Source organism: Bombina bombina, chromosome 4, assembly GCF_027579735.1.
Source record: "Bombina bombina isolate aBomBom1 chromosome 4, aBomBom1.pri, whole genome shotgun sequence".
Classification (NCBI taxonomy): Eukaryota; Metazoa; Chordata; class Amphibia; order Anura; family Bombinatoridae; genus Bombina; species Bombina bombina.
The window spans coordinates 21,468,284-21,494,356 of record NC_069502.1 but is presented as its reverse complement, the minus strand read 5'-3'; the positions used below and the strand labels follow the sequence as shown (position 1 = coordinate 21,494,356).

General features: G+C 40.2%; 1 protein-coding gene across 1 annotated transcript in view; it reads right to left on the bottom strand.

Annotated features, from left to right (window-relative positions):
* LOC128656803 (uncharacterized) overlaps window positions 1-26,073 on the bottom strand; it is a 262,897-nt gene that overhangs the window by 194,154 nt on the left and 42,670 nt on the right. The window contains exon 3 of the mRNA XM_053710962.1: window positions 12,984-13,088. Coding sequence (XP_053566937.1) covers window positions 12,984-13,088 — 105 coding nt within the window. The remainder of the gene's footprint in view (window positions 1-12,983; window positions 13,089-26,073) is intronic.

Below are 26,073 nucleotides of genomic sequence, written 5' to 3'. Positions count from 1 at the left end.
TGTGTATGTAAGGTTGTGTGTGTGTGAGATAGGATCTGTGTGTATGTGTATAACTGTGTAATGTAAGGTTGTGTGTGTGTGTGTGATAGGATCTGTGTGTATGTGTACTAACTGTGTAATGTAACGGTTGTGTGTGTGTGTGATAGGATCTGTTTGTATGTGATAACCAGTGTAATGTAAGGTTGTGTGTGTGTGTGTGATCGGGATCTGTGTGTATCGTGTATAACTGTGAAATGTTAAGGTTGTGTGTGTGTGTGTTAGGATTGTGTGTGTATGTGTATACCTGTGTAATGTAAGGCTGTGATGTGTGTGTGATAGGATCTGTGTGTATGTGTATAACTGTGTAATGTAAGGTTGTGTGTGTGTGTGTGATGGGATCTGTGTGTATGTGTATAACTGTGTATGTAAGGTTGTGTGTGTGTGTGTGTGTGTGATGGGAATATGTGTGTATGTGTATAACTGTGTAATGTAAGGTTGTGTGTGTGTGTGTGTGATGGGATCTGTGTGTATGTGTATAACTGTGTAATGTAAGGTTGTGTTTGTGTGTGTGTGTGTGATAGGATCTGTGTGTATGTGTATAGCTGTGTAATGTAAGGTTGTGTGTGTGTGTGTATGTGTATAACTGTGTAATGTAAGGTTGTGTGTGTGTGATGGGATCTGTGTGTATGTGTATAACTGTGTAATGTAAGGTTGTGTTTGTGTGTGTGTGTGTGATGGGATCTGTGTGTATGTGTATAACTGTGTAATGTAAGGTTGTATGTGTGTGTGTGTGATAGGATCTGTGTGTATGTGTATAACTGTGTAATGTAAGGTTGTGTGTGTGGGTGTGATGGGATCTGTGTGTATGTGTATAACTGTGTAATGTAAGGTTGTGTGTGTGTGTGATGGGATCTGTGTGTATGTGTATACTGGTAATGTAATGGTTGTGTGTGTGTGTGATAGGATCTGTGTGTATGTATATAACTGTGTAATGTAAGGTTGTGTGTGTGTGTGTGTGTATGTGTATAACTGTGTAATGTAAGGTTGTGTGTGTGTTTGTGTGTGTGATGGGATCTGTGTGTATGTGTATAACTGTGTAATGTAAGGTTGTGTGTGTGTGTGTGTGTGTGTGATGGGATTGTGTGTATGTGTATAACTGTGTAATGTAAGGTTGTGTGTGTGTGTGTGTGTATGTGTATAACTGTGTAATGTAAGGTTGTGTGTGTGTTTGTGTGTGTGATGGGATCTGTGTGTATGTGTATAACTGTGTAATGTAAGGTTGTGTGTGTGTGTGTGTGTGTGATGGGATCTGTGTGTATGTGTATAACTGTGTAATGTAAGGTTGTGTGTGTGTGTGTGTGTGATGGGATCTGTGTGTATGTGTATAACTGTGTAATGTAAGGTTGTGTGTGTGTGTGTGTGTATGTGTATAACTGTGTAATGTAAGTTGTGTGTGTGTTTGTGTTGTGATGGGATCTGTGTGTATGTGTATAACTGTGTAATGTAAGGTGTGTGTGTGTGTGTGATGGGATCTGTGTGTATGTGTATAACTGTGTAATGTAAGGTTGTGTGTGTGTGTGATGGGATCTGTGTGTATGTGTATAACTGTGTAATGTAAGGGTGTGTGTGTGTGTGATGGGGTCTGTGTGTATGTGTATAACTGTGTAAGGGAAGGTTGTGTGTGTGTGTGATGGATCTGTGTGTGTGTGTGTGTGATGGGATATGTGTGTATGTGTAATTACTGTGTAATGTAAGGTTGTGTGTGTGTCTGTGTGATCGGATCTGCCTTTATGTGTATAACTGTGTAATGTAAGGTTGTGTGTGTGTGTGTGTGATGGGATCTGCATGTATTTGTATAACTGTGTAATGTAAGGTTGTGTGTGTGTGTGATGGGATCTGTGTGTATTTGTATAACTGTGTAATGTAAGGTTGTGTGTGTGTGAGGTGTGTGTGTGTTGATGGGATCTGTGTGTATGTGTATAACTGTGTAATGTAAGGTTATGTGTGTGTGTGATAGGATCTGTGTGTATGTGTATAACTGTGTAATGTGAGGTTAGTGTGTGTGTGTGTGTGTGATGTGATAGGATATGCATGGTATGTGTATAACTGTGTAATGTAAGGTTGTGTGTGTGTGTGTGATGGATCTGTGTGTATGTGTATAACTGTGTAATGTAAGGTTGTATGGTGTGTGTGTGATGGGATCTGTGTGTATGTTATAACTGTGTAATGTAAGGTTGTGTGTGTGTGTGATCGGGATCTGTGTGTATGTGTATAACTGTGTAAATGTAAGGTTGATGTTGGTGTGTTGATGGGATCTGTGTGATGTGTATAACTGTGTAATGTAAGGTTGTGTGTGTGTGTGATGGGATCTGCATGTATTTGTATAACAGTATAATGTAAGGTTGTGTGTGTGTGTGTGATGGGATCTGTGTGTATGTGTATAACTGTGTAATGTAAGGTTGTATGTGTGTGTGATAGGATCTGTGTGTATGTGTATAACTGTGTAATGTAAGGTTGTGTGTGTGTGTGTGTGATAGGATCTGTGTGTATGTGTATAACTGTGTAATGTAAGGTTGTGTGTGTGTGTGTGATGGGATCTGTGTGTATGTGTATAACTGTGTAATGTAAGGTTGTGTGTGTGTGTGTGTGTGATGGGATCTGTGTGTATGTGTATAACTGTGTAATGTAAGGTTGTGTGTGTGTGTGATGGGATCTGTGTGTATGTGTATAACTGTGTAATGTAAGGTTGTATGTGTGTGTGATAGGATCTGTGTGTATGTGTATAACTGTGTAATGTAAGGTTGTGTGTGTGTGTGTGTGTGATAGGATCTGTGTGTATGTGTATAACTGTGTAATGTAAGGTTGTGTGTGTGTGTGATAGGATCTGTGTGTATGTGTATAACTGTATAATGTAAGGTTGTGTGTGTGTGTGTGTGATGGGATCTGTGTGTATTTGTATAACTGTGTAATGTAAGGTTGTGTGTGTGTGTGATGGGATCTGTGTGTATGTGTATAACTGTGTAATGTAAGGGTGTGTGTGTGTGTGTGTGATGGGATCTGTGTGTATGTGTATAACTGTGTAATGTAAGGTTGTGTGTGTGTGTGATGGGATCTGTGTGTATGTGTATAACTGTGTAAGTAAGTTTAAGTGTGTGTGTGTGTGTGTGTGTGTGATGGGATCTGTGTGTATGTGTATAACTGTGTAATGTAAGGTTGTGTGTGTGTGTGATGGGATCTGTGTGTATGTGTATAACTGTGTAATGTAAGGTTGTTTGTGTGTGTGTGTGATGGGATCTGTGTGTATGTGTATAACTGTGTAATGTAAGGTTGTGTGTGTGTGTGATAGGATCTGTGTGTATGTGTATAACTGTGTAATGTAAGGTGGTGTGTGTGTGTGTGTGTGATGGGATCTGTGTGTATGTGTATAATGTGTAATGTATGGTTGTTGTGTGGTGTGTGTGTGTGATGGGATCTGTGTGTATGTGTATAACTGTGTAATGTAAGGGTGTGTGTGTGTGTGATGGGATCTGTGTGTATGTGTATAACTGTGTAATGTAAGGTGTGTGTGTGTGTGTGTGATGGGATCTGTGTGTATGTGTATAACTGTGTAATGTAAGGTTGTGTGTGTGTGTGTGTAGGATCTGTGTGTATGTGTATAACTGTGTAATGTAAGGTTGTGTGTGTGTGTGTGTGTATGTGTATAACTGTGTAATGTAAGGTTGTGTGTGTGTGTGTGTGTGATGGGATCTGTGTGTATGTGTATAACTGTGTAATGTAAGGTTGTGGTGTGTGAGGGAGGGTGTGAGTGTAGATGTGTGTGTGGTGTGTGTGATAGGATCTGTGTGTATGTGTATAACTGTGTAATGTAACGGTTGAGTGTGGTGTGTGATAGGATCTGTGTGTATGTGTATAACTGTGTAATGTAAGGTTGTGTGTGTGTGTGTGTGATGGGATCTGTGTGTATGTGTATAACTGTGTAAAGTAAGGTTGTGTGTGTGTGTGTGTGATGGGATCTGTGTGTATGTGTATAACTGTGAAATGTAAGGTGTGTGTGTGTGTGTGATGGGATCTGTGTGTATGTGTATAACTGTGTAATGTAAGGTTGTGTGTGTGTTTGTGTGTGTGTGTGTGATGGGATCTGTGTGTATGTGTATAACTGTGTAATGTAAGGTTGTGTGTGTGTGTGTGATGGGATCTGTGTGTATGTGTATAACTGTGTAATGTAAGGTTGTGTGTGTGTGTGTGAGAGAGGGGAACTGTGTGTATGTGTATAACTGTGTAATGTAAGGTTGTGTGTGTGTGTGATGGGATCTGTGTGTATGTGTATAACTGTGTAATGTAAGGTTGTGTGTGTGTGTGTGTGTGTGTGTGATGGGATCTGTGTGTATGTGTATAACTGTGTAATGTAATGTGTGTGTGTGTGTGTGTGTGTGATAGGATCTGTGTGTATGTGTATAACTGTGTAATGTAAGGTTGTGTGTGTGTGATGGGATCTGTGTGTATGTGTATAACTGTGTAATGTACGGTTGTGTGTGTGTTTAAGTGTGTGTGTGTGTGTGTGTGATGGGATCTGTGTGTATGTGTATAACTGTGTAATGTAAGGTTGTGTGTGTGTGTGTGTGTGATGGGATATGTGTGTATGTGTCAACTGTGTAATGTAAGGTTGTGTGTGTGTGTGTGTGTGTGTGTGATGGTGATCTAACTGTATTTGTAGTTGTGTGTGTAAGTGTGTGTGTGTGTGTGTGTGATGGGATCTGTGTGTATGTGTATAACTGTGTAATGTAAGGTTGTGTGTGTGTGTGTGTGTGATGGGATCTGTGTGTATGTGTATAACTGTGTAATGTAAGGTTGTGTGTGTGTGTGTGTGATGGGATCTGTGTGTATGTGTATAACTGTGTAATGTAAGGTTGTGTGTGTGTATGTGTATAACTGTGTAATGTAAGGTTGTGTGTGTGTGTGTGATGGGATCTGTGTGTATGTGTATAACTGTGTAATGTAAGGTTGTGTGTGTGTGTGATGGGATCTGCATGTATTTGTATAACAGTATAATGTAAGGTTGTGTGTGTGTGTGTGATGGGATCTGTGTGTATGTGTATAACTGTGTAATGTAAGGTTGTGTGTGTGTGTGATGGGATCTGTGTGTATGTGTATAACTGTGCAATGTAAGGTTGTGTGTGTGTGTGTGATGGGATCTGTGTGTATGTGTATAACTGTGTAATGTAAGGTTGTGTGTGTGTGTGATGGGATCTGTGTGTATGTGTATAACTGTGTAATGTAAGGTTGTGTGTGTGTGTGATGGGATCTGCGTGTATTTGTATAACTGTGTAATGTAAGGTTGTGTGTGTGTGTGTGATAGGATCTGTGTGTATGTGTATAACTGTGTAATGTAAGGTTGTATGTGTGTGTGATAGGATCTGTGTGTATGTGTATAACTGTGTAATGTAAGGTTGTGTGTGTGTGTGTGTGATGGGATCTGTGTGTATGTGTATAACTGTGTAATGTAAGGTTGTGTGTGTGTGTGTGATGGGATCTGTGTGTATGTGTATAACTGTGTAATGTAAGGTTTGTGTGTGTGTGTGTGATGGGATCTGTGTGTATGTGTATAACTGTGTAATGTAAGGTTGTGTGTGTGTGTGATGGGATCTGTGTGTATGTGTATAACTGTGTAATGTAAGGTTGTGTGTGTGTGTGTGATAGGGATCTGTGTGTATGTGTATAACTGTGTAATGTAAGGTTGTGTGTGTGTGTGTGATAGGATCTGTGTGTATGTGTATAACTGTGTAATGTAAGGTTGTGTGTGTGTGTGTGTGATGGGATCTGTGTGTATGTGTATAACTGTGTAATGTAAGGTTGTGTGTGTGTGTGATGGGATCTGTGTGTATGTGTATAACTGTGTAATGTAAGGTTGTGTGTGTGTGTGGTGATGGGATCTGTGTGTATGTGTATAACTGTGTAATGTAAGGTTGTGTGTGTGATGGGATCTGTGTGTATGTGTATAACTGTGTAATGTAAGGTTGTGTGTGTGTGTGTGTGTGATGGGATCTGTGTGTATGTGTATAACTGTGTAATGTAAGGTTGTGTTTGTGTGTGTGTGTGTGATGGGATCTGTGTGTATGTGTATAACTGTGTAATGTAAGGTTGTATGTGTGTGTGTGATAGGATCTGTGTGTATGTGTATAACTGTGTAATGTAAGGTTGTGTGTGTGTGTGATGGGATCTGTGTGTATGTGTATAACTGTGTAATGTAAGGTTGTGTGTGTGTGTGATGGGATCTGTGTGTATGTGTATAACTGTGTAATGTAAGGTTGTGTGTGTGTGTGTGATAGGATCTGTGTGTATGTATATAACTGTGTAATGTAAGGTTGTGTGTGTGTGTGTGTGTATGTGTATAACTGTGTAATGTAAGGTTGTGTGTGTCGTGTGGTGTGTGATGGGATCTGCTGAGTATGTGTATAACTGTGTAATTGTAAGGTTGTGTGTGTGGTGAGATGGGATCTGTTGTGTATGTGTATAACTTGTGTAATGTAAGGTTGTGTTGTGTGGTGTGATGTGATCGTGTGTAGTGTACAGCTGTGAATGGAGGTCTGTGTGTGTGTGTATGATCGTGTAATGTAAGGTTGTAGTAGGCTGTGTAGTGTACTGCGGTTCTGTGTGTATGTGTATAACTGTGTATTGTACGGTTGTTTGTGTGTGTGTGTGATGGGATCTGTGTGTATGTGTATAACTGTGTAATGTAAGGTTGTGTGTGTGTGTGATAGGATCTGCTGTGTATGTGTATACTGTAGTAAATGTAGGTGGTGAGGTGTGTGTGTGAGTGATGGGATCTGTGAGTATGTGTTATAACTGTGTAATGTAAGGTTGTTGTGTGGTGTGTGTGTGAGTGGGATCTGTGTGTATGTGTATAACTGTGCTAGTGTAAGGTTGGGTGTGTGTGTGTTGTGTGATGGGATCTGTGTGTATGTGTATAACTGTGTAATGTAAGGGTTGTGTGTGTAGTGTGTGTGTGATGGGATTCTGTAGTGTATGTTGTTAATAACTGTGTATAAGTAAGGTTGTCTGTGTGTGTGTGATGGGATCTGTGTGTATGTGTATAACTGTGTAATGTAAGGTTGTGTGTGTGTGTGATGGGATCTGTGTGTATGTGTATAACTGTGTAATGTAAGGTTGTGTGTGTGTGTGATGGGATCTGTGTGTGTGTGTGTGTGATGGGATATGTGTGTATGTGTATTACTGTGTAATGTAAGGTTGTGTGTGTGTGTGTGTGTGATGGGATCTGTGTATGTGTATAACTGTGTAATGTAAGGTTGTGTGTGTGTGTGATGGGATCTGTGTGTGTGTGTGTATAACTGTGTAATGTAAGGTTGTGTGTGTGTGTGTGTGTGATGGGATCTGTGTGTATGTGTATAACTGTGTAATGTAAGGTTATGTGTGTGTGTGATAGGATCTGTGTGTATGTGTATAACTGTGTAATGTAAGGTTGTGTGTGTGTGTGTGTGTGATAGGATATGTGTGTATGTGTATAACTGTGTAATGTAAGGTTGTGTGTGTGTGTGTGTGTGATGGGATCTGTGTGTATGTGTATAACTGTGTAATGTAAGGTTGTGTGTGTGTGTGTGTGTGTGTGTGATGGGATCTGTGTGTATGTGTATAACTGTGTAATGTAAGGTTGTGTGTGTGTGTGATGGGATCTGTGTGTATGTGTATAACTGTGTAATGTAAGGTTGTGTGTGTGTGTGTGTGTGTGTATAACTGTGTAATGTAAGGTTGTGTGTGTGTGTGTGATGGGATCTGTGTGTATGTGTATAACTGTGTAATGTAAGGTTGTGTGTGTGTGTGTGTATAACTGTGTAATGTAAGGTTGTGTGTGTGTGTGTGTATGTGTATAACTGTGTAATGTAAGGTTGTGTGTGTGTATGTGTATAACTGTGTAATGTAAGGTTGCGTGTGTGTATGTGTATAACTGTGTAATGTAAGGTTGTGTGTGTGTGTGATGGGATCTGTGTGTATGTATATAACTGTGTAATGTAAGGTTGTGTGTGTGTGTGTGTGATGGGATCTGTGTGTATTTGTATAACTGTGTAATGTAAGGTTGTGTGTGTGTGTGATGGGATCTGTGTGTATGTGTATAACTGTGTAATGTAAGGTTGTGTGTGTGTGTGATAGGATCTGTGTGTATGTGTATAACTGTGTAATGTAAGGTTGTGTGTGTGTGTGTGATGGGATCTGTGTGTATGTGTATAACTGTGTAATGTAAGGTTGTGTGTGTGTGTGATAGGATGTGTGTGTATGTGTATAACTGTGTAATGTAAGCTTGTGTGTGTGTGTGTGATGGGATCTGTGTGTATGTGTATAACTGTGTAATGTAAGGTTGTGTGTGTGTGTGTGATGGGATCTGTGTGTATGTGTATAACTGTGTAATGTAAGGTTGTGTGTGTGTGTGTGTGTGTGATGGGATCTGTGTGTATGTGTATAACTGTGTAATGTAAGGTTGTGTTTGTGTGTGTGTGTGTGATAGGATCTGTGTGTATGTGTATAGCTGTGTAATGTAAGGTTGTGTGTGTGTGGTGTATGTGTATAACTGTGTAAAGTAAGGTTGTGTGTGTGTGGTGTGTGATAGGATCTGTGGTGTATGTGTATAACTGTGTAATGTAAGGTTGTGTGTGTTGTTGATAGGATCTGTGGTGTATGTGTATAACTGTGTATGTAAGGTTGTGTGTGTGTGTGTTGATGGGATCTGTGTGTATGTTATAACTGTGTAATGTAAGGTTTGTGTGTGTGTGTGATATAGGATGTGTGTGTATGTGTATAACTGTGTAATGTAAGCATGTGTGGTGGGTGTGTGATGGGATCTGTGTGTATGTGTATAACTGTGTAAGTGTAAGGTTGTGTGTGGTGTGTGTGATGGGATCTGTGTGTAATGTGTATAACTGTGTAATGTAAGGTTTGTGTGTGTGTGTGTGTGTGTGATGGGATCTGTGTGTATGTGTATAACTGTGTAATGTAAGGTTGTGGTTGTGTGTGTGGTGTGTGTGTGTGATAGGATCTGTGTGTATGTGTAATAACTGCTGTATGTAAGGTTACTGTGTTTGTGTGTGTGTGTGTGATAGGATCTGTGTGTATGTGTTATAGCTGTGTAATGTACGGTAGTGTGTGCCATGTGTGTATGTGTATAACTGTGTAATGTAAGGTGCTGTTTGTGTGTGTGTGTGTGATGGGATCTGTGTGTATGTGTATAACTGTGTAATGTAGGATGTGTTTGTGTGTTGTGTGTGTGATGGGATCTGTGTGTATGTGTATAACTGTGTAATGTAAGGTTGTGTGTGATGGATCTGTGTGTATGTGTATAACTGTGTAATGTAAGGTTGTGTGTGTGTGTGATGGGATCTGTGTGTATGTGTATAACTGTGTATGTTTGTGTGTGTGTGTGTGATGGGATCTGTGTGTATGTGTATAACTGTGTAATGTAAGGTTGTGTGTGTGTGTGATAGGATCTGTGTGTATGTGTATAACTGTGTAATGTAAGGTTGTGTGTGTGATGGGATCTGTGTGTATGTGTATAACTGTGTAATGTAAGGTTGTGTGTGTGTTTGTGTGTGTGATGGGATCTGTGTGTATGTGTATAACTGTGTAATGTAAGGTTGTGTGTGTGTGTGTGTGTGTGTGATGGGATCTGTGTGTATGTGTATAACTGTGTAATGTAAGGTTGTGTGTGTGTGTGTGTATAACTGTGTAATGTAAGGTTGTGTGTGTGTGTGATGGGATCTGTGTGTATGTGTATAACTGTGTAATGTAAGGTTGTGTGTGTGTGTGTGTGTGTGTGTGATGGGATCTGTGTGTATGTGTATAACTGTGTAATGTAAGGTTGTGTGTGTGTGTGTGTGTATGTGTATAACTGTGTAATGTAAGGTTGTGTGTGTGTTTGTGTGTGTGATGGGATCTGTGTGTATGTGTATAACTGTGTAATGTAAGGATGTGTTTGTGTGTGTGTGTGTGATGGGATCTGTGTGTATGTGTATAACTGTGTAATGTAAGGTTGTGTGTGTGTGTGATGGGATCTGTGTGTATGTGTATAACTGTGTAATGTAAGGTTGTGTGTGTGTGTGATGGGATCTGTGTGTATGTGTATAACTGTGTAATGTAAGGTTGTGTGTGTGTGTGATGGGATCTGTGTGTGTGTGTGTGTGATGGGATATGTGTGTATGTGTATTACTGTGTAATGTAAGGTTGTGTGTGTGTGTGTGTGTGATGGGATCTGTGTGTATGTGTATAACTGTGTAATGTAAGGTTGTGTGTGTGTGTGATGGGATCTGTGTGTATTTGTATAACTGTGTAATGTAAGGTTGTGTGTGTGTGTGTGTGTGATGGGATCTGTGTGTATGTGTATAACTGTGTAATGTAAGGTTATGTGTGTGTGTGATAGGATCTGTGTGTATGTGTATAACTGTGTAATGTAAGGTTGTGTGTGTGTGTGTGTGTGATAGGATATGTGTGTATGTGTATAACTGTGTAATGTAAGGTTGTGTGTGTGTGTGTGTGTGATGGGATCTGTGTGTATGTGTATAACTGTGTAATGTAAGGTTGTGTGTGTGTGTGTGTGTGTGTGATGGGATCTGTGTGTATGTGTATAACTGTGTAATGTAAGGTTGTGTGTGTGTGTGATGGGATCTGTGTGTATGTGTATAACTGTGTAATGTAAGGTTGTGTGTGTGTGTGTGTGTGTGTATAACTGTGTAATGTAAGGTTGTGTGTGTGTGTGTGATGGGATCTGTGTGTATGTGTATAACTGTGTAATGTAAGGTTGTGTGTGTGTGTGTGTATAACTGTGTAATGTAAGGTTGTGTGTGTGTGTGTGTATGTGTATAACTGTGTAATGTAAGGTTGTGTGTGTGTGTATGTGTATAACTGTGTAATGTAAGGTTGCGTGTGTGTATGTGTATAACTGTGTAATGTAAGGTTGTGTGTGTGTGTGTGATGGGATCTGTGTGTATGTATATAACTGTGTAATGTAAGGTTGTGTGTGTGTGTGTGTGATGGGATCTGTGTGTATTTGTATAACTGTGTAATGTAAGGTTGTGTGTGTGTGTGATGGGATCTGTGTGTATGTGTATAACTGTGTAATGTAAGGTTGTGTGTGTGTATGTGTATAACTGTGTAATGTAAGGTTGCGTGTGTGTATGTGTATAACTGTGTAATGTAAGGTTGTGTGTGTGTATGTGTATAACTGTGTAATGTAAGGTTGCGTGTGTGTATGTGTATAACTGTGTAATGTAAGGTTGTGTGTGTGTGTGTGTATGTGTATAACTGTGTAATGTAAGGTTGTGTGTGTGTGTGATGGGATCTGTGTGTATTTGTATAACTGTGTAATGTAAGGTTGTGTGTGTGTGTGATGGGATCTGTGTGTATGTGTATAACTGTGTAATGTAAGGTTGTGTGTGTGTATGTGTATAACTGTGTAATGTAAGGTTGCGTGTGTGTGTATGTGTATAACTGTGTAATGTAAGGTTGTGTGTGTGTATGTGTATAACTGTGTAATGTAAGGTTGCGTGTGTGTATGTGTATAACTGTGTAATGTAAGGTTGTGTGTGTGTGTGTATGTGTATAACTGTGTAATGTAAGGTTGCGTGTGTGTATGTGTATAACTGTGTAATGTAAGGTTGTGTGTGTGTGTGTGTGATAGGATCTCTGTGTATGTGTATAACTGTGTAATGTAAGGTTGTGTGTGTGTGTGTGTGTGTGTGATGGGATCTGTGTGTATGTGTATAACTGTGTAATGTAAGGTTGTGTGTGTGTGTGATGGGATCTGTGTGTATGTGTATAACTGTGTAATGTAAGGTTGTGTGTGTGTATGTGTATAACTGTGTAATGTAAGGTTGTGTGTGTGTGTATGTGTATAACTGTGTAATGTAAGGTTGCGTGTGTGTATGTGTATAACTGTGTAATGTAAGGTTGTGTGTGTGTGTGTGTGATAGGATCTCTGTGTATGTGTATAACTGTGTAATGTAAGGTTGTGTGTGTGTGTGTGTGTGATGGGATCTGTGTGTATGTGTATAACTGTGTAATGTAAGGTTGTGTGTGTGTTTGTGTGTGTGTGATAGGATCTGTGTGTATGTGTATAACTGTGTAATGTAAGGTTGTGCGTGTGTGTGTGATAGGATCTGTGTGTATGTGTATAACTGTGTAATGTAAGGTTGTGTGTGTGTGTGTGTGTGTGATGGGATCTGTGTGTATGTGTATAACTGTGTAATGTAAGGTTGTGTGTGTGTGATAGGATCTGTGTGTATGTGTATAACTGTGTAATGTAAGGTTGTGTGTGTGTGTGATAGGATATGTGTGTATGTGTATAACTGTGTAATGTAAGGTTGTGTGTGTGTGATGGGATATGTGTGTATGTGTATAACTGTGTAATGTAAGGTTGTGTGTGTGTGTGTGATGGGATCTGTGTGTATGTATATAACTGTGTAATGTAAGGTTGTGTGTGTGTGTGATGGGATCTGTGTGTATGTGTATAACTGTGTAATGTAAGGTTGTGTGTGTGTGTGTGTGTGTGATGGGATCTGTGTGTGTGTGTGTGATGGGATCTGTGTGTATGTGTATAACTGTGTAATGTAAGGTTGTGTGTGTGTGTGATGGGATCTGTGTGTATGTGTATAACTGTGTAATGTAAGGTTGTGTGTGTGTGTGATAGGATATGTGTGTATGTGTATAACTGTGTAATGTAAGGTTGTGTGTGTGTGTGATAGGATATGTGTGTATGTGTATAACTGTGTAATGTAAGGTTGTGTGTGTGTGATGGGATATGTGTGTATGTGTATAACTGTGTAATGTAAGGTTGTGTGTGTGTGTGATGGGATCTGTGTGTATGTGTATAACTGTGTAATGTAAGGTTGTGTGTGTGTGTGATGGGATCTGTGTGTATGTGTATAACTGTGCAATGTAAGGTTGTGTGTGTGTAACTATATCTGGGTGAGGAAATTCTATACTGAGTCTCATTGGTTACCATTTACCTGCTTTGAGCATCTTTTGTTGTTCTGCAGATTGGTTTAGTCTCTCGGAGGTATCGTCATTCTTCTGCACACGCAGTAGCTGCTCTGGGTTCAGAATTGTGTACCCTGTAGATGTCAGAGAAATGACTAAAGCATGGTACTAATAAGCAGCCCTGGTATCACCCAGCTTGACAACAACTTAAGCATCTAAAACTCGCTATTGTAATGTACAGTTGTGCTCATAAGTTTACACACCCTGGCAGAATTTATGATGTCTTGGCCATTTTTCAGAGAATATGAATGATAACACAAAAACTTTTCTTTCACTCATGGTTAGTGTTTGGCTGAAGCCATTTACAGGCCCATTTATCAAGCTCCGTATGGACTCGCCAGAAACACAAGTTATGAAGCAGCGGTCTAAAGACCGCTGCTTCATAACCCTGTCCGCCTGCTCTGAGCAGGCGGACAGGAACCGCCGGAAATCAACCCGATCGAATACGATCGGGTTGATTGACAGCTCCCTGCTGGCGGCCGATTGGCCGCGAGTCAGCAGGGGGCGGCGTTGCACCAGCAGCTCTTGTGAGCTAAACAACTAGAAATACTAATTGTACAAAGAGATACACTTAGGATTATTTAGAAAAGAATGCCACAAAAAAAACATAATTTATGCTTACCTGATAAATTCCTTTCTTCTGTAGTGTGATCAGTCCACGGGTCATCATTACTTGTGGGATATTATCTGCTCCCCTACAGGAAGTGCAAGAGGATTCACCCAGCAGAGTTGCTATATAGCTCCTCCCCTCTACGTCACCTCCAGTCATTCGACCAAGGACCAACGAGAAAGGAGAAGCCAAGGGTGTAGTGGTGACTGGAGTATAATTTAAAAAATATTTACCTGCCTTAAAAAAACAGGGCGGGCCGTGGACTGATCACACTACAGAAGAAAGGAATTTATCAGGTAAGCATAAATTATGTTTTCTTCTGTTAAGTGTGATCAGTCCACGGGTCATCATTACTTGTGGGATACCAATACCAAAGCAAAAGTACACGGATGACGGGAGGGATAGGCAGGCTCTTTATACAGAAGGAACCACTGCCTGAAGAACCTTTCTCCCAAAAATAGCCTCCGAGGAAGCAAAAGTGTCAAATTTGTAAAATTTGGAAAAAGTATGAAGCGAAGACCAAGTTGCAGCCTTGCAAATCTGTTCAACAGAGGCCTCATTCTTAAAGGCCCAAGTGGAAGCCACAGCTCTAGTGGAATGAGCTGTAATTCTTTCAGGAGGCTGCTGTCCAGCAGTCTCATAAGCTAAACGAATTATGCTACGAAGCCAAAAAGAGAGAGAGGTAGCAGAAGCTTTTTGACCTCTCCGCTGACCAGAGTAAACGACAAACAGGGAAGACGTTTGTCGAAAATCTTTAGTTGCCTGTAAATAAAATTTAAGGGCAAGAACTACATCCAGATTGTGCAAAAGACGTTCCTTCCTCGAAGAAGGATTTGGGCACAAGGATGGAACAACAATCTCCTGATTGATATTCCTGTTAGTGACTACCTTAGGTAAGAACCCAGGTTTAGTACGCAGAACTACCTTATCCGAGTGAAAAATCAAATAAGGAGAATCACAATGTAAGGCTGATAACTCAGAGACTCTTCGAGCCGAGGAAATAGCCATTAAAAATAGAACTTTCCAAGATAACAACTTTATAACAATGGAATGAAGGGGTTCAAACGGAACACCCTGTAAAACGTTAAGAACAAGGTTTAAACTCCATGGTGGAGCCACAGCTTTAAACACAGGTTTAATCCTGGCCAAAGCCTGACAAAAAGCCTGAACGTCTGGAACTTCTGACAGACGCTTGTGTAACAGAATGGACAGAGCTGAGATCTGTCCCTTTAAGGAACTAGCGGATAACCCCTTTTCTAAACCTTCTTGTAGAAAAGACAATATCCTAGGAATCCTAACCTTACTCCAAGAGTAACCTTTGGATTCGCACCAATATAGGTATTTACGCCATATTTTATGGTAAATCTTTCTGGTAACAGGCTTCCTAGCCTGTATTAAGGTATCAATAACTGACTCAGAAAAAACCACGCTTTGATAAGATCAAGCGTTCAATTTCCAAGCAGTCAGCTTCAGAGAAGTTAGATTTTGATGTTTGAAAGGACCCTGAATCAGAAGGTCCTGTTTCAGAGGTAACGACCAAGGTGGACAGAATGACATGTCCACCAGATCTGTATACCAAGTCCTGCGTGGCCATGCAGGCGCTATTAGAATCACTGATGCTTTCTCCTGTTTGATTCTGGCAATCAATCGAGGAAGCATTGGGAAAGGTGGAAACACATAAGCCATCCTGAAGGTCCATGGTGCTGTCAAGGCATCTATTAGGACCGCTCCCGGATCCCTGGATCTGGACCCGTAGCGCGGAAGCTTGGCATTCTGTCGAGACGCCATGAGATCTATCTCTGGTTTGCCCCAACGTCGAAGTATTTGGGCAAAGACCTCTGGATGAAGTTCCCACTCCCCCGGATGAAAAGTCTGACGACTTAAGAAATCCGCCTCCCAGTTCTCCACTCCCGGGATGTGGATTGCAGACAGGTGGCAAGAGTGAGACTCTGCCCAGCGAATTATCTTCGATACTTCCATCATTGCTAGGGAGCTTCTTGTCCCTCCCTGATGGTTGATATAAGCTACAGTCGTGATGTTGTCCGACTGGAACCTGATGAACCCCCGAGTTGTTAACTGGGGTCAAGCCAGAAGAGCATTGAGGACTGCTCTCAATTCCAGAATGTTTATTGGAAGAAGACTCTCCTCCTGATTCCATAGTCCCTGAGCCTTCAGAGAATTCCAGACAGCGCCCCAACCTAGTAGGCTGGCGTCTGTTGTTACAATTGACCAGTCTGGCCTGCTGAATGGCATTCCCCTGGCCAGATGTGGCCGATAAAGCCACCATAGAAGAGAATTTCTGGTCTCTTGATTCAGATTTAGAGTGGGGGACAAATCTGAGTAATCCCCATTCCACTGACTTAGCATGCACAGTTGCAGTGGTCTGAGAAGTAGGCGTGCAAAAGGAACTATGTCCATTGCTGCTACCATTAGTCCGATTACCTCCATGCATTGAGCTACTGACGGGTGTTGAATAGAATGAAGGACACGGCATGCACTTTGAAGTTTTGTTAACCTGTCCTCTGTCAGGTAAATCTTCATTTCTACAGAATCTATCAGAGTCCCCAGGAAGGGAACTCTTGTGAGTGGAAAGAGAGAACTTTTCTCTTCGTTCACTTTCCATCCATGCGACCTTAGAAATGCCAGTACTATCTCTGTATGAGATTTGGCAGTTTGAAGGCTTGAAGCTTGTATCAGTATGTCGTCTAAGTACGGAGCTACTGAAATTCCTCGCGGTCTTAGTACCGCCAGAAGAGTGCCCAGAACCTTTGTGAAGATTCTTGGAGCCGTAGCCAGTCCGAATGGAAGAGCTACAAACTGGTAATGCCTGTCTAAAAAGGCAAACCTTAGATACCGGTAATGGCTTTTGTGAATCGGTATGTGAAGGTAAGCATCCTTTAAATCCACTGTGGTCATGTACTGACCCTCTTGGATCATGGGCAAAATTGTTCGAATAGTTTCCATCTTGAACGATGGAACTCTTAGGAATTTGTTTAGGATCTTTAAATCCAAGATTGGCCTGAAGGTTCCCTCTTTTTTGGGAACTACAAACAGATTTGAGTAAAACCCTTGTCCTTGTTCCAACCGCGGAACTGGATGGATCACTCCCATTAATAAAAGATCTTGTACGCAGCGTAGAAACGCTTCCTTCTTTGTTAGGTTTGTTGACAACCTTGACAGATGAAATCTCCCTCTTGGGGGAGAGGATTTGAAGTCCAGAAGGTATCCCTGAGATATGATCTCTAACGCCCAGGGATCCTGAACATCTCTTGCCCAAGCCTGGGCGAAGAGGGAAAGTCTGCCCCCCACTAGATCCGGTCCCGGATCGGGGGCCCTCAATTCATGCTGTCTTAGGGGCAGCAGCAGGTTTTCTGGCCTGTTTGCCCCTGTTCCAGGACTGGTTAGGTTTCCAGCCTTGTCTGTAGCGAGCAACAGCTCCTTCCTGTTTTGGTGCAGAGGAAGTTGATGCTGCTCCTGCTTTGAAATTACGAAAGGAACGAAAATTGGACTGTCTAGCCTTGGCTTTGGCCTTGTCCTGAGGCAGGGCATGACCTTTACCTCCTGTAATGTCAGCAATAATCTCTTTCAAGCCGGGCCCGAATAAGGTCTGCCCTTTGAAAGGAATATTAAGCAATTTAGATTTAGACGTAACATCAGCTGACCAGGATTTCAGCCACAGAGCTCTGCGTGCCTGAATGGCGAATCCTGAATTTTTAGCCGCAAGTTTAGTTAAATGTATTACGGCATCTGAAATAAATGAATTAGCTAACTTAAGGAATTTAAGTTTGTGTGTGATGTCATCTAGTGTGGATGATTGAAGTGTCTCTTCCAGAGACTCAAACCAAAATGCTGCTGCAGCCGTGACAGGCGCAATACATGCAAGAGGTTGCAATATAAACCCTTGTTGAACAAACATTTTCTTAAGGTAACCCTCTAATTTTTTTATCCATTGGATCTGAAAAAGCACAGCTATCCTCCACTGGGATAGTGGTACGCTTGCTAAAGTAGAAACTGCTCCCTCCACCTTAGGGACCATTTGCCATAAGTCCCGTGTGGCGGCGTCTATTGGAAACATCTTTCTGAATATAGGAGGGGGTGAGAAAGGCACACCGGGTCTATCCCACTCCTTAGTAACAATGTCAGTAAGTCTCTTAGGTATAGGAAAAACGTCAGTACTCGTCGGTACCGCAAAATATTTATCCAACCTACACATTTTCTCTGGGATTGCAACTGTGTTACAATCATTCAGAGCCGCTAATACCTCCCCTAGTAACACACGGAGGTTCTCAAGCTTAAATTTAAAATTTGAAATGTCTGAGTCCAGTTTATTTGGATCAGAACCGTCACCCACAGAATGAAGCTCTCCGTCTTCACGTTCTGCAAACTGTGACGCAGTATCAGACATGGCCCTTGCATTATCCGCGCACTCTGTTCTCACCCCAGAGTGATCACGTTTACCTCTTAGTTCTGGTAGTTTAGCCAAAACTTCAGTCATAACAGTAGCCATATCTTGTAATGTGATTTGTAATGGCCGCCCAGATGTACTCGGCGCTACAATATCACGCACCTCCTGAGCGGGAGATGCAGGTACTGACACGTGAGGCGAGTTAGTCGGCATAACTCTCCCCTCGTTGTTTGGTGAAATATGTTCAATTTGTACATATTGACTGTTTTTTAAAGTAGCATCAATACATTTAGTACATAAATTTCTATTGGGCTCCACTTTGGCATTAACACATATAGCACAGAGATATTCCTCTGAATCAGACATGTTTAACACACTAGCAAATAAACAGCAACTTGAAAATACTTTTCAAAGTAATTTACAAATAATATGAAAACGAACTGTGCCTTTAAGAAGCACAGAAAAAAATTATAACAGTTAAAATAATTAAGTTATAGCATCAATCTTTGTCAGAATATACAGTTTTAGCAAAAGATTGTTCCCCTCAGCAATTAAACAACACAACTTTAGCAAAGGTTTAATCCCATTAGCAAAGATAACAATTTATGAAAGCAGGAAACAAATTACAGAATAAACGTTTTTATCTCAGTCAAACTATAATTCTCACAGCTCTGCTGAGAGAAATTACCTCCCTCAAAATAAGTTTGAAGACCCCTGAGCTCTGTAGAGATGAACCGGATCATGCAGGGAATACAATTAGTTGCTGACTGAAATATTTGATGCATAGTAAAAGCGCCCCTCCCCCACACACACAGCAGTGAGGGAGAACAGAAACTGACAGAAAAAAACAGATTTAAGCAACTGCCAAGTGGAAAAATAGTGCCCAAACATTTATTCACTCAGTACCTCAGTAAATGAAAACGATTTTACATTCCAGCAAAAACGTTAAACATAATCTCTAGTTATTAAACAGCTTTATGTCTTTCTTACAGTGTAATTCTAGTGAATTACCATTCTCCCAGAATACTGAAGTGTAAAGTATACATACATGACATTATATCGGTATGGCAGGATTTTCTCATCAATTCCATTGTCAGAAAATAAAAACTGCTACATACCTCTATGCAGATTCATCTGCCCGCTGTCCCCTGATCTGAAGTTTACCTCACTCCTCAGATGGCCGAGAACAGCAATATGATCTTAACTACTCCGGCTAAAATCATAGCAAAACTCTGGTAGATTCTTCCTCAAACTCTGCCAGAGAGGTAATAACACACTCCGGTGTTATTTTAAAATAACAAACTTTTGATTGAAGATATAAAACTAAGTATAATCACCATAGTCCTCTCACACGACCTATCTAGTTGCTGGGTGCAAGAGAATGACTGGGGGTGACGTAGAGGGGAGGAGCTATATAGCAACTCTGCTGGGTGAATCCTCTTGCACTTCCTGTAGGGGAGCAGATAATATCCCACAAGTAATGATGACCCGTGGACTGATCACACTTAACAGAAGAAATATATATTTCTTTAACTCCAAATGTTCATATAGCTGTGAGATTACTCTATTTGTTTAAAATGTTCCATAACATTCATACTTTAATACTTTATTGTAGCAACTAGGAACAAACATTCACACAGAAGTAGCCTGAAAGAGTTAAAAACACTTAAACCCAGTTAAATTGGATTGATATAATAAGCAGTTCTATATGTATTCAACCTGATGCCCACAGCATAATAATAAAGGATAAGCTAAGCCCTTACAATCCGAGGGCTAATTTACTTTTAAGTAGTTATATTTTTTAAGGTAAATAGTAGGCACCAGGAATCAACAAATATATAGGTAGATAAAGATTCTGTTATTAACTAGGCAAGCAGTTAAAAAGCGACAGACAGGAGAGAACTAGCTTCTCCTGCTGGACCCCTGACGCGCGTTTCACAGAACGCTTCCTCAGAGGGGGTGCGGGCCGCTGCTACTCAGCGTTATTTATGTGGGTAATTGTCCCACCTCATGCCCCTGATTCGTTGTCCCTCTCGGTTTTGAATAGATCTGATTGGCCGCTCATTCTGTCTGTAGTAAGGATAGACAGTGGCATCCGGTATTACGTAGCGTAAGGAGGGAGTGTGAATAGGGGGGCGTGTATGATGTTACTGATGGACCAATCATTACTAAGTGAACAGGGGGTGTGTATGTTATGTGGTAACGATTGGATGATCACTGCAGATGGTAAACAAAGCATTGAGAGTTAAGAGTTACTTAGTATCATAACATAACAATGCTTAGTAAGGAATTATTGTATCGTACCGCAATGGCATAATTGGGATCTTAGTCTTTAAAGCAGATATATGAAGTATATGATTTGTAAGCGAACGCATTAGGGAATATAACGTGTTTTTGAATGATTGTGCGGCTGGTTACTTCATAAAATAACAGCATGTGAAAAAGATGCTGGAATTTCATAGTATCTTGAAGTGTCACTATTACTGTTTGCTGATGTATAATACGTCTATCCAATGTTAGACTTAATCCAATGGATTACATTATTTAGCATACTGTCAGAAAGATAAGGAGCGAACTATAGTCTAGCCGCTAACCAATCACTATTGTTTTGTTGTGTATATAATGCGTTCTGACAGATAGGTGAACCACTAGACAACTAATCGCCATATAGGATCTTGTTGTATAATTTTTGATAATTTAATTTTTGAATAAAGTTCAGAGTAGTAATTATTTTTTGTGAGATAATATAATTTAATATTCCCAGCGTATGTTGCACTGTTTGGGAATCATTGGGAGTGATTCTGAACCCGATCAGTGAATGCACTGACATCATATAGTTGTGTGTTAAGTTTCACACTGTATTGCATTGTCTATATTTCTATCTGCCGATGTGTATGTAATTTTAAACTGATGTACTCTCAATGAGATAGAGCGTATCCTGCTATTTGACCTACAGATAGACACTTTTATTTCAATCTCCATATACATGAGAAACGATCAGGCCAGTGAATAAAATTGATAAATTGTTATCTAGGCTATAGATTTTTATTTAGAATCCCAGGTGTGGGTTATCATTGAAGAATGGAAATTGTGCTGTGTAACAAAAGGTGATTGGATTAAACATGGGAAATAAGATGTGTAAGGGATAGGAATAAATGCAAACATAAAAGTGAAGGGGGAAAGAATATAGTATATACTCCATTACAGTATATTCCTGATGTGAGTTATCTAGATATAATGGCCAGTCTGTACTGTGAGAAAAGGAAGTGCATGGTGACCTCAGCGTGCTGAGAATACCAGTCTCAAGAAGGGAAATAACGATAATATATTAGGCTAATAATAGCCATTGGTAGAAGTGGGAAGTGAAGCATATATATAGTGTGAAAAGGAGAGTGTGATAGGGAGCATCTCTCATATATTGAGTGTGGGTCAAGACAAGGGTAGTGAATCTTATTCATGTAAAACTATGAATGGGGCCAATAGTGTGCCCCCTGTTGAACAAATAATGTGAGGAAAATAATATTCTGTTTAGAAAGTGACAAATTATAAATTCCATGTGTAAGAAAAAAACTGGAACTTTAACTAATGATTTTTCTATGTACTGTTTGGATTAGTATATTATTAGGCTGAATAATATACTAATCCAAACAGTACATAGAAAAATCATTAGTTAAAGTTCCAGTTTTTTTCTTACACATGGAATTTATAATTTGTCACTTTCTAAACAGAATATTATTTTCCTCACATTATTTGTTCAACAGGGGGCACACTATTGGCCCCATTCATAGTTTTACATGAATAAGATTCACTACCCTTGTCTTGACCCACACTCAATATATGAGAGATGCTCCCTATCACACTCTCCTTTTCACACTATATATATGCTTCACTTCCCACTTCTACCAATGGCTATTATTAGCCTAATATATTATCGTTATTTCCCTTCTTGAGACTGGTATTCTCAGCACGCTGAGGTCACCATGCACTTCCTTTTCTCACAGTACAGACTGGCCATTATATCTAGATAACTCACATCAGGAATATACTGTAATGGAGTATATACTATATTCTTTCCCCCTTCACTTTTATGTTTGCATTTATTCCTATCCCTTACACATCTTATTTCCCATGTTTAATCCAATCACCTTTTGTTACACAGCACAATTTCCATTCTTCAATGATAACCCACACCTGGGATTCTAAATAAAAATCTATAGCCTAGATAACAATTTATCAATTTTATTCACTGGCCTGATCGTTTCTCATGTATATGGAGATTGAAATAAAAGTGTCTATCTGTAGGTCAAATAGCAGGATACGCTCTATCTCATTGAGAGTACATCAGTTTAAAATTACATACACATCGGCAGATAGAAATATAGACAATGCAATACAGTGTGAAACTTAACACACAACTATATGATGTCAGTGCATTCACTGATCGGGTTCAGAATCACTCCCAATGATTCCCAAACAGTGCAACATACGCTGGGAATATTAAATTATATTATCTCACAAAAAATAATTACTACTCTGAACTTTATTCAAAAATTAAATTATCAAAAATTATACAACAAGATCCTATATGGCGATTAGTTGTCTAGTGGTTCACCTATCTGTCAGAACGCATTATATACACAACAAAACAATAGTGATTGGTTAGCGGCTAGACTATAGTTCGCTCCTTATCTTTCTGACAGTATGCTAAATAATGTAATCCATTGGATTAAGTCTAACATTGGATAGACGTATTATACATCAGCAAACAGTAATAGTGACACTTCAAGATACTATGAAATTCCAGCATCTTTTTCACATGCTGTTATTTTATGAAGTAACCAGCCGCACAATCATTCAAAAACACGTTATATTCCCTAATGCGTTCGCTTACAAATCATATACTTCATATATCTGCTTTAAAGACTAAGATCCCAATTATGCCATTGCGGTACGATACAATAATTCCTTACTAAGCATTGTTATGTTATGATACTAAGTAACTCTTAACTCTCAATGCTTTGTTTACCATCTGCAGTGATCATCCAATCGTTACCACATAACATACACACCCCCTGTTCACTTAGTAATGATTGGTCCATCAGTAACATCATACACGCCCCCCTATTCACACTCCCTCCTTACGCTACGTAATACCGGATGCCACTGTCTATCCTTACTACAGACAGAATGAGCGGCCAATCAGATCTATTCAAAACCGAGAGGGACAACGAATCAGGGGCATGAGGTGGGACAATTACCCACATAAATAACGCTGAGTAGCAGCGGCCCGCACCCCCTCTGAGGAAGCGTTCTGTGAAACGCGCGTCAGGGGTCCAGCAGGAGAAGCTAGTTCTCTCCTGTCTGTCGCTTTTTAACTGCTTGCCTAGTTAATAACAGAATCTTTATCTACCTATATATTTGTTGATTCCTGGTGCCTACTATTTACCTTAAAAAATATAACTACTTAAAAGTAAATTAGCCCTCGGATTGTAAGGGCTTAGCTTATCCTTTATTATTATGCTGTGGGCATCAGGTTGAATACATATAGAACTGCTTATTATATCAATCCAATTTAACTGGGTTTAAGTGTTTTTAACTCTTTCAGGCTACTTCTGTGTGAATGTTTGTTCCTAGTTGCTACAATAAAGTATTAAAGTATGAATGTTATGGAACATTTTAAACAAATAGAGTAATCTCACAGCTATATGAACATTTGGAGTTAAAGAAATATATATTTTTTTGTGGCATTCTTTTCTAAATAATCCTAAGTGTATCTCTTTGTACAATTAGTATTTCTAGTTGTTTAGTTCTGCTCTCTAAGAATCCACATTAGATGTGTACCACAACTATTATAAGTGACTACTAAGTACCGGTATATTTTATACCCTCTCTGATTTATATAATAGGTACAATATCTACCACTGAATAACTCCAACCATCCCCCACCACATTTTCAAAGCTTAGCTCTTGTGAGCTGCTGGTGCAATGTTAAATGTGGAGAGCGTATTGCTCTCCGCATTTAGCGAGGTCTTGCGGACCTGATCCGCAGTGTCGGATCAGGTCCGCAAGCCCTTTGATAAATGGGCCCCTTATTGTCAATCAACTGTGTTTACTCTTTTTAAATCATAATGGCAACAGAAACTACCCACATGACCCTGATAAAAAGTTAACATACCCTGGTGATTTTGGCCTGATAACATGCACACAAGTTGACACAAAGGGGTTTGAATGGCTATTAAAGGTAACCATCCTCAACTGTGATCTGTTTGCTTGTAATTAGTGGTGTATAAAAGGTTAATGAGTTTCTGGACTCCTGACAGACTCTTGCATCTTTCATCCAGTGCTGCACTGATGTTTCTGGATTCTGAGTCATGGGGAAAGCAAAAGAATTGTCAAAGGATCTGCGGGAAAAGGTAGTTGAACTGTATAAAACAGGAAAGGGATATAAAAAGATATCCAAGGCATTGAGAATGCAAATCAGCAGTGTTCAAACTCTAACCAAGAAGTGGAAAATGAGGCGTTCTGTTTGATAACATAATGCATTCATCTTGACATCAATTCTGACAAAATTTCCTGTGCCTTTGTAGCTCACACATCCCCAAAACATCAGCGATCCACCTCCGCGTTTCACAGTAGGAATGGTGTACCTTTCATCATAGGCCTTGTTGACTCCTCTCCAAATGTAGCATTTATAGTTGTGGCCAAAAAGCTCAATTTTGGTCTCATCACTCCAAATGACTTTGTGCCAGAAGGTTTGAGGCTTGTCTCTTGTGCTGTTTGGCGTATTGTAAGTGGGATACTTTGTGGCATTTGCGTAGTAATGGCTTTCTTCTGGCGACTCGACCATGCAGCCCATCTTTCTTCAAGTACCTCCTTATTGTGCATCTTGAAACAGCCACACCACATGTCCTGTATTTCACCTGAAGTTATTTGTGGGTTTGTCTTTGCATCCCGAACAATTTTCCTGGCAGTCGTGGCTGAAATTTTAGTTGGTCTACCTGACCGTGGTTTGGTTTCAACAGAACCCCTCATTTCCCAATTCTTTATTAGTTTGAACACTGCTGATTTGCATTCTCAATTCCTTGGATATCTTTTTATATCCCTTTCCTGTTTTATACAGTTCAACTACCTTTTCCCGCAGATCCTTTGACAATTCTTTTTCTTTCCCCATGACTCGAGAATCCAGAATCGTCAGTGCAGCACTGGATTAACAGAAAATGTGCAATATGCATCAAAACAAAATTAGACAGCTGCATACATTTTGGCACCCCAACAGAAATATTGCATCGTTATTTAGTAGAGCCTCCTTTAGCAGAAATAACAGCCTCTAGACGCTTCCTATAGACTATAATGAGTGTCTGGATTCTGGATGAAGGTATTTTGGACCATTCCTTCTTGCAAAACATCTCCAGTTCAGTTAGGTTTGATGGTTGCCGAGCATGGACAGCACGCTTCAAATCACCCCACAGATTTTCAATGATATTCAGGTCTGGGGACTTGGATGGCCATTCCAGAACATTGTACTTGTTCCTCTGGATAAATGCCAGAGTAGATTTTGAGCAGTGTTTTGGGTTGTTGTCTTGCTGAAAAATCCAGCCCCGGCATAACTTCAACTTTGGGACTGATTCCTCAACATTATTCTCAAGTATCTGCTGATATTGAGTGGAATCTATGGGAGCCTCAACTTTAACAAGATTCCAGTACCAGCACTGGCCCCACAGCATGATGGAACATCCTCCAAATTTTACTGTGGGTAGCAAGTGTTTGTCTTGGAACACTGTGTTCTTTTGACGCCATGCATAACGCCACTTGTTATAACCAAATAACACAATCTTTGTTTCAGTCCACAGCACCTTCTTCCAAAATGAAGCTGGCCTGTCCAAATGTGAGTTTGCATACCTCAAGCAACTCGGTTTGTGGCGTGTGTGTAGAAAAGGCTTCTTCCACATCACTCTCCCATACAGCTTCTCCTTGTGCAAAGTGCGCTGAATTGTTGAATGATGCAGTGACACCATCTGCAGCAAGATGATGTTGTAGGTCTTTG